The 8,727-nt window shown below is 51.9% G+C and overlaps 1 protein-coding gene and 1 long non-coding RNA gene across 2 annotated transcripts; one reads left to right on the top strand and one right to left on the bottom strand.

The window, feature by feature from the left end:
- Positions 1-1,881: 1,881 nt before the first annotated feature.
- Positions 1,882-4,448, bottom strand: LOC116418672. The gene is made up of 2 exons (XR_004228789.1): positions 2,694-4,448; positions 1,882-2,116 (listed from the first exon to the last, which is right to left on the bottom strand). It is a non-coding gene; the product is annotated as an uncharacterized LOC116418672 (long non-coding RNA).
- A 42-nt stretch (positions 4,449-4,490) lies between these two features.
- LOC113223034 (UPF0488 protein C8orf33) lies at positions 4,491-6,683 on the top strand. Its single transcript, XM_026452626.2, has 5 exons — positions 4,491-4,761; positions 4,850-5,161; positions 5,328-5,412; positions 5,563-5,709; positions 6,277-6,683. Exons 1-5 carry the CDS (start codon positions 4,756-4,758, stop codon positions 6,414-6,416), a joined length of 690 nt encoding a protein of 229 aa, XP_026308411.1. The 5' UTR covers positions 4,491-4,755; the 3' UTR covers positions 6,417-6,683.
- The last annotated feature ends 2,044 nt before the right edge of the window (positions 6,684-8,727 follow it).

Below are 8,727 nucleotides of genomic sequence, written 5' to 3' on the forward strand. Positions count from 1 at the left end.
GTTTCCCAGTCAATCGGAATCATCATATGTTCTGAAGAGAAGGAATCGAGAAGGCCAAGAACAAACGGTGACTGAGGTCCATAATTAGAAATTGCAGCTTTCATTTCTTTCAAAAATTTAAATTGTAGGGCTGTAAAAGTCACATTCTGGCCACCGTTTGGGAACTGAGCATTGGGGCCGAAAGCAGCCCGTGTTATTGGGAATAAATTTAATTCCTCAAAATCATCCTTTTCCTTCGATTCCTTCTTTTCTCCTACAGGAGTAAAAGGCACAGAGAAAACCTGACCTGACATAGGCAAAGAGGTTGGAGGTGGAAGCAAAGGGAAATCTTTTTCAAGGTAACAGGGAAGGCTCGTGGTGGAGAGATAGCAGAAACAGGAGCAGCGGCACCTAGCAATCAATTTTAACAACTGTTGTAACATCTCTAAAATACGCTGCAAATCAGAATTTCCTTCAGATGAAGGAGGCATTAGCTCTTCTTCCAATTCCTTGTCCTCAGCAACCAGGGCGTAAATATGTTTCTCTCTAGGATCATTCCTCTCTAAAGCTTCAGATGCCTCACCTCCTGTGGCAGTATCGCCACGCTCTGAGTCAGTTTCAAATAACTCTAATGCCTGAGTAATGGAACTACACAAAGTCCACAAAGTCAGAGGCATCATTTGCCCTCCCTGATGAGCTCGACGCAAGACTTTAACCACTTGTAACCATTCCTTTCGATTTAATTGCACTTTGGTTTGATATTGAAACCAATAACAATTTTGTTCAACGTGGGCAAACAATCACTTCAAAGTCTTATGTTCCTTAATTAACTTCTACTCCTATAGACATCAACAGTCCCTGGAGTAACCGTAAATATTCAGAGGCCAGAGAGGTGGAATTCCCCATAATTTTCCCGTGGGTCCCCTTCTTATTTATTTACCTGCCCGCGGTCTCCCCGTGCCTGCCCGGGGTGTTTCCCCTCCGGTTCCTTGCTCTCGTGGAGCCACGGACCCTACTCGCTGCGCCAGATGTTGGGGTCCGCGTGTTTCCTGAACAAAGGAATGAACACACAAGACAAGACAAACATGGCGGCCACCCCAAACGACACGCTCTGCTTTATTTTATACCGTGGTTTGTGGAATGTTAGCAAGTCGCCACATTGTTGTTCTCTGATCTTTCCCTGACTTTCTGAATTTCCAAGATGTTTACATATAAACAAGCCCCCAGGGTCTGCTATTTGCAACTGAGGCCAGTCTTGTAGGCTCCTTTGTCCTCCCTGTTTGAGAGGAGGAATGCCCTGCTTTGTATGCAAGAGCAGGACTTATAATATTAATGGAGGCCTCTACAGTGGGTACCCTCTGGGGAGGGTACCTTGTAGGCCTTAGGGCTATGCGTTTTATTCTGAATGGATGGGAAGTGCCTGGAATGTCTGGGAAGAGTGATATGACCTCAGATGTGGTCTCTACAGCTGCTGCTTTGAGGGTGCTTTGAATAGACTAGGGGGTGGGGGTAAGGAAAAAACCGAAACCAGTAAGAAGGTTCTAGCAACAATCCAGCTAGAGATGAATGTCTTGGATTAGACTGGGGGTGGCAGAAGTGACAAAAAGCAGTCAGATTATGGATACATTTCAAAGGTACAATCAATAGGATTTGCAGATGAATTTCATATAGGCCGAGACACCAAGAGTTTTGGCCTGAGCAACTAAAATGATGAAATTTCCACATACTCAAAAGAGTAAGACTGCAGAAGGATTAAATGCAGAAGTTGTCTTGTATACAGTAATGTTTAAGATACCTATTAGATTTACAAATGGAAAATTAGGGCATTTGGATATACAAGTTGAAAATTCAAGAGTGAGGTTGGGCTGGTTGGGTATATACTGAAAACTGTCAGTACACAGATGACATCTAAAACCACAAATCTGGTTTTATTTTAGCAGTGACATGTGTCACTCCCACAAAAGCCTTCCCAACTGGCCTCGGGATACACAGCAAGTCACCTCCCCACAGCCCTCTGCACATAAACAAATTCCTTCGTTTAGTTCAGGAGGAAATGCGCCCTTTTCCCTCGGCTCTAGGTGACCGCAAGGCCCAGTTCTCCTCACCGAGATGCTAAGGGAAGTTTGCCAAGAGGCACCTGAAAGGAAGGGGAATGGAGTGGCCACAAAGGAAAGTCAAGAGACACATTCTAGAGCCCTGGCACTTCACAACAAACTCTGGGACAAACCCTGCCTCATCTTCATCATTTAAGCCTCTCTTGGACAGATTTTCTGACTGGCCGATGAACACAAGCTCACTGATGTCTTCAGTCTCCAGCTGAGGCACACCTTGGTCAGAGGGAATCTTCCAGTCGTCAGACAGGGCTTGCCTTTGACTGGCCCCTGCTGCTTATGCCCTTTGTGAATCACAAGCGGTGCCTCTTAATGCACTCTGCCTTCACTCCTAAACTCATGCGGGAGGCATGTAATGCCGCTGTTAGGCGCATGGGCTCTGGACTCGAATAGTACTGAGTCTAACCTTTGAGCCGCCACTTACTAATGCGGAGGTCTCAGGTAAGTGACTTGAGTTTTCCCACAGACCATAAAATGAGATTGACACTACTCCTTAAGTGACTATATTGAGTTAAATGAGAATATGTATAAAATGCTCAGCACAGTATTAGCAAACCGCAAACAATACTAAGTCTTTGTCTTAATCAGTAAGTCAGCATTTACCGAGTGCCTACTAAACGAATGAGCGTTCAGCTTGTTCCAGCGCATGTGTGAGATATCATCTCCTGCCTGTTCCTTTCCTTCCCCACAGCAGACCCTCCTTCACACCACAGCTCTACCCTTTCAATCCATTCCTGCTAAATAAAATACACTTTTCTGTCTTCTGAAAAGAAAAAAAAAGCACAATTCAGATCATCCCCTTACATTGCCCAAACTCCCTTCCTCTGCGAGGCCTTTTTATCCATCTGGCTTCCCTGCTTCAATGTTGCTCGGGAGCGTGGAGGACAGCACGCGGACCCGCACGCCCCGCCGCCTCCGCTCCCGCCTCACATCACCCTCGCCCTGCCCGTCCCTTGGTCAACACAAAGCGGGCGCTCAACAACCCGCAGCTGCCCTCGGCGCGTCCTCTACGGGTCACTGAGGCCGCGAGCTGTGTCCTTTGGCCCCTCAGAACCCCGGCACCGTCCCTGCCCGCCCCAGCGCCGCTCCGGCACCTCCGCACCAGGAGCCCTAGCTCGGGACTCACTCAGCTCGACCACAGGAAGTGAAGGAGCGCCAACGCCAACTCCGGTGCCGCGGCGAGTCAAACCCCCTGGACCGGAAATGCCTAATTTGAACTTCCGCCCTGCCCCTCAGCTCACCAACCAATTGAATTCCAGGTTTCGTGGGTCCGCTCTAGGCGGCTGATAGTACTCAATGCTCCGGCAGTCCTGTTCCTTCTTGGTTAGGTCCATACAAGCCCTTGGCGGAATCTGCAGGTGAGAGGGCGCAGGCGCAGAGGTGCCGCCGGCGGCGTGCGGCTGCGAAGGAAGGAAGGGACCCCAACACCGAGCGTTCCTGCGGACGCTCCACAGCCTGGGGTTATTCTCCGGCCTCTGAAACCGGCCCTTCCTGACCTAGGACGTCTGGCTGCGCACTGTCCCCCTCTCTCGGGCGCCTTTTCCCCACCTCCAAGTAGTGATCAAGCTCAGAATCCAGCTCGCGTCCACTGTGCACCTTGCACTTCCCACCTGTAAATCTTTTGACCTCACCGCCCCCTGGAGAAGGCTGCTGTCATCGCTTAAATGCGGAAGTCGAGGTGCAGAGAGGTTTCAGACCTGTTCCGGTGGAGCTGGAATTGGAGAACCAAACGCTGGATGCTGAGACGCGCGTGCGGAACTGGCGGCGGGCAGGGGTGAAGCGGAGTGAGGGGAGAGGGCAGGTGCGACCTGGGCAGGTGAGGAGCACCTCCACATCCCTCCACCCCATGTGCCCCACTCGTTGCACAGGAGCAGAGAGATCCGCAGAACACACATCTACGATTATGCCACTCTTCAGATTTACATCTTGCAGCAACTTCCCGCTGCGTTAGAACGGAAGGAAACATCCATGACGGGGGCCCTCCCAACTCACCTCACCCGAGCTCCCACGTCCCGCGTCGCCGGCCTCTCAACCAACCGTGCCCTGACCCTCTCGGAGCGAGCGCCGCGGGCTGCGCCTGGTCCCAGGCCTGCGCCTCTTCCCCATTTCCCAGGGTCTTTGCCGACCACCCTCCTGCGCCACAGCTGCTCACGTTCTGTTTACATGCTTTTCCCTCCCCACCAAAAGGTGAGCTTTGAGAAGACACACCCTTGTGTAGAGCTTTGAACTTTTATCCGGAAAGGTGCCAGGCACATAGTCGGTGCCCGCGAGCACCCGCTCACAAGGTTCCTTCGGAGACCCCCCGCAGCCTCTTCCCGAATCCCCCAGGCACTCCCCGCCCCCGGCCTCGCCCCGCCCCGCCCTCACCCCACCCCAGCCTCGCCCCGCCCCGCCTCTCCCCTCCCCGCCCGTCCCCTTCCCGCCCCCGCCCCGCCTCGCCCCGCCCCAGCCCCGTCCCAGCTTCGCCTCAGCCAGGTCCCAGCCCCGTCCCAGCTTCGCCTCGCCCCAGCTTCATCCCGCCCCAGCCTCGCCCCTTCCCCTCAGGGCTCCCGCGCCCCGCCCCGCCCGCGACCCTGCGGAACCTAGAGTCGCAGGCGCCCTCTTGGAGGACGGAATTCGACGTGGGACTCTGCGCCTCCCGTAGTTCCGGTGGCGACTGCGGAGCATGGCGGTGAGCGGTGTGGAGAAGACGCGCGGGTGGCTGGGCGTTGCACTGTCGGTGGCCCTCCGTGACCCTCGTGCTGCCCCCCTTTCTCCAGGCCTTAGGACATCTTGCCGGGGAGGCAGCGGCGGCCCCAGGCCTGGGTACTCCCTGCGCGTCCCGCAGACACCGGCTTCCCGGCGCGGTTTCCAGCATCCGGAATCCCTCCACTGTCTGTCTCTGCGCAAGGCAACCCACAAGCAGTAACGCCGACACCAGAGCGCACCCGTTAGGCGATGAAAGCAGTGCAGCCTCGAAAAAACAAAAGAATAAGAAGAAAACCCGGAACAGGGCCACTGTGGCAAATGGAGGCGAGAAGGCCCCAGAGAAACCCGCCCCAGAAGAAGTTCCCCTAAGCGCTGAGGCCCAGGCAAGGGCGGGCGTCAGTCAGGAAGGGTGGAATCCCCGGGTGCGAATCCACGGGCACATGTGATCTGGGGTCCGCGGAGTTAAGGCGGGGAGGGGGATGGGATGGTGCCAGGCGCTGTGTTGTGTCCCAGTGCCCTCTCACAGCCACTTCCCCAAATCCGTCACAGACGCAGCAGTTGGCCCAGGAATTGGCTTGGTGTGTGGAACAACTGGAGCTTGGCCTCAAGAGGCAGAAACCCACCCCGAAACAGAGTAAGGGACCTTTCTATAGGGTTGGAGAATGTGAACGGTGGCACCGCTTGGCCTGCAGGTGCTGGCAGAGGATGAAGTTGTTTCCTTTGCGGTGGGGCGGTAGGAGGGCAGTAGTAGAGGTTTTCACTAGTCGTTTGTTTTTATTCGCAGAAGAGCAGGCTATTGGAGCAATCCGAACCCTGCGCAGCAAAAGAACGCCCCTGCCCCGGAAGAGGCAGTTGATGCACTCCTTGTTTGGAGACTATAGGGCTCAGATGGAAGCCGAATGGCGTGAGGCCCTGCGGGCTCTCAGATCTGGTGAGGAGCTAGCAACTGGTTGATTCAGGAAGGCCTAATTTAAGGAGGAACTGCCTAGGGGGTGAAAGGAAGAAGGCCCAGAGCAACAAGGCTGGTGGGGGAAGGAGATGAGCTCAGGGAAGCCTGAGTGAACAGGGAAAGAGCAGGCGTGGACCTGTCTCTCCTTTTCCCAGGACTGAACCTGGGAAGCAGCCGGGAGGTCATGGGAGGAGCGGGAAAGAGTGTGGTTCTATGTTGGTCCTGCTCCTGGCTTGGGGAAAGCTGCCTCATGTCTTTGTGTCTTGGCTTTCTCTACTGGCAATGAAGCCATGTCCCATAACAGTTTGAGTGCAATTCCTGGAGCCAGATGAGCTAGGTTCAAATCCTGGATCTACTACATAGTAGTACTAACACCTTTTGTAAACTACTGAACCTCTCTAAATGGGGGGTGATAGTAATATCAACCTTACAAATTTGAGGAATTAATTTATTCAAAGTGGTTAGAATTGTATGGGCAAACATAACTGTACAGGTAATGTTAGCTGTTGTTATTCAGTTCTCATATATGCTGCTTCTCTCCCCTGACAGCTGCTTATTTAGCCCAGGTGCAGCCTGTAGATGGAGCCACCAGAAAGAAGAGCCGAAGGGTCTGCAGGCCTCGCCCTATAGGGAGAACCAAAGCCACTCTGGACACTCCTGATGAAGAGTTTAGGTTCAATTTCTTTTAGCTTCTCCCCCAGCCTGGAACATTCCCCCTCCCTTGGGGTGGTGTAGGGGTTTGTTTTGAGTGCAGAGCCTTTCCAGGACTTCTGTTGGCAGAGAACCCTGGGATTGGTCTGTCCCCGGCTGGTCCAAGGATTTGGAGCTGTTGTGAAGGTGTGAGACCATCAGATAGGCAAAAGACCCCATTTGTTTTCTGATGAAATATTCTCTCTTTCAGAACAGAGAGGTGCATTTAGAAAATATACAATAAATTGAAGTGGCTGTTTGAAGTATTGTAGAAAGAATATTGTACTCAGTCTTTAGGATTAGATTAAGTGGCTGTTGGTAACAAAGATTAGTGGAGAAGCTATGTAATTATACACTGTTTTTCACTTTTGAAAGAAATCCCTGTCAAATGGTTTAGTGCTTAATGCTGTTATGTCACATTGCCCTAGTCTCTGTTTTTGATAAAACTGGATGAGTGAAAGAGTGTGCTGACCACCTGTGTTAGAGAAAGTACAGAAGATGGCAGGGGTCTGGTTCCCTGGGTCCAGTCCCTTGCCTGGGTCCTTTGTCCATGTTGCCTTCATTCCTGAGCAGGTGTCATCCTCAGGGAACCAGCATGGCACCCACCAGGCATGGCTCTCTTCTTAGGAGGAAGGAGCTTCTTGCCCTAACAGTTCTGGCCTGAGACCTGGATTGAGCCTCGGCAGACTTCTTGTCTAAATGTTGGCCATGTCAATCTCAGGCCCTCTGTTCCATGGAACTGGGAATCTCCAGGTGACCTAATCCTCGTTGGTGGCTTGATGTTTGCTGGTATCTTCCAAACTCGGTTCCCAGACTTGATTGATACCTGGAGCCCAGCTGCCTACTCAGCATTTCCACTTGGGTGTTTCATAGGCATTTCAAACTTGACGTGTTTAAGACACTTGATTAGGCTCCGGTTTCCCTTTGATGAAGGGGTGGCCTGCCCCTCCACACCTGTGGGCATTTCTCGTTAGGTGGAATGAGAGACTTGAGAAAAGAAATCAGACATAGAGACAAAGTATAGAGAAAGAAAAAGTGGGCCCAGGGCACCGGTGCTTAGCATGCGGAGGACCCACGCTGGCACCGGTCTCTGAGTTCCCTCAGTATTGATCATTACCTTCACCATCTTAGAAAAAGGGAAGTGGCAGGATAATAGGATCATCATAGGGAGAAGGTCAGCAGTAAGACATAGGAATAAAGATCTCTGTGACATAAGTTTAAGGAAAAGTACTGTGCCTTGTTATGCATATGTAAACATCTCCAGAAACCTTGTTAGTGCATAAAGAGCAGCATTGCTGCTAGCACATCCCACCTTCAGCCATAAGGTGGTTTTCTCCTTTCTCAGTAAACAGAACATACAATTGGGTTTTACACCGAGATGTTCCATTGCCCAGGAACGGGCAGGAGACATGCTTTTCTCTATCTCAACTGCCAAGAGGCCTTCTTTCCTCTTATACTAGTCCTCCTCAGCACAGACCCTTCACGGGTGTCAGGCTGGGGGACGATCAGGTCTTTCCCTCCCACGAGGCCATATTTCAGACTATCACATGGGGAGAAACCTTGGACAATACCTAGCTTTCCTAGGCAGAGGTCCCTGCGACCTTCGGCAGTGTACGTGTCCCTGGGTACTTGAGATTAAGAGAATGGTGCTGACTTTTCTTTCTTTCTTTCTTTTTTTTTTTTTTGAGATGGAGTCTTGCTCTGTCTCCCGGGCTGGAGTGCAGTGGCCGGATCACAGCTCACTGCAAGCTCCGCCTCCTGGGTTTATGCCATTCTCCTGCCTCAGCCTCCCGAGTAGCTGGGACTACAGGCGCCCGCCACCTCGCCCGGCTAGTTTTTTGTATTTTTTAGTAGAGACAGGATTTCACCGTGTTAGCCAGGATGGTCTCGATCTCCTGACCTCGTGATCCGCCCGTCTCGGCCTCCCAAAGTGCTGGGATTACAGGCTTGAGCCACCACGCCCGGCCGATGCTGACTTTTTACAAGCATACTGCCTTCAGGCACTTGTTTGACAAAGCACACCCTGCACAGCCCAAAATCCATTAAACCTTGAGTCACCACAGCACATGTCTCTTGCAAGGACAAGGTTGGGGGTAGGGTCACAGATTAACAGCATCTCAAATACAGAACAAAATGGAGTCTCCTATGTGTACTTCTTTCTATATAGACACAGTAACAGTCTGATCTCTCTTTTCCCCACACTTTGGCTTCTTTTCAGTGAATGGCACGACTGCCTGTCTAGCTGATTCAGCAGCAAACCTGTGTCATCCTCGATTGCTATCTCCAGCACTGTATACTTCTGTATACTTT

This window comes from Piliocolobus tephrosceles, unplaced genomic scaffold (genome assembly GCF_002776525.5).
Source record: "Piliocolobus tephrosceles isolate RC106 unplaced genomic scaffold, ASM277652v3 unscaffolded_37896, whole genome shotgun sequence".
NCBI classification, from domain to species: domain Eukaryota; kingdom Metazoa; phylum Chordata; class Mammalia; order Primates; family Cercopithecidae; genus Piliocolobus; species Piliocolobus tephrosceles.

Excerpts from the sequence above, each read along its gene's own strand:
- LOC113223034 (XM_026452626.2), top strand. Across the intron at positions 5,162-5,327 it reads CCCTAAGCGCTGAGGCCCAG|ACGCAGCAGTTGGCCCAGGA; the intron begins GCAAGGGCGGGC and ends AATCCGTCACAG. Across the intron at positions 5,710-6,276 it reads CCTGCGGGCTCTCAGATCTG|CTGCTTATTTAGCCCAGGTG; the intron begins GTGAGGAGCTAG and ends CTCCCCTGACAG.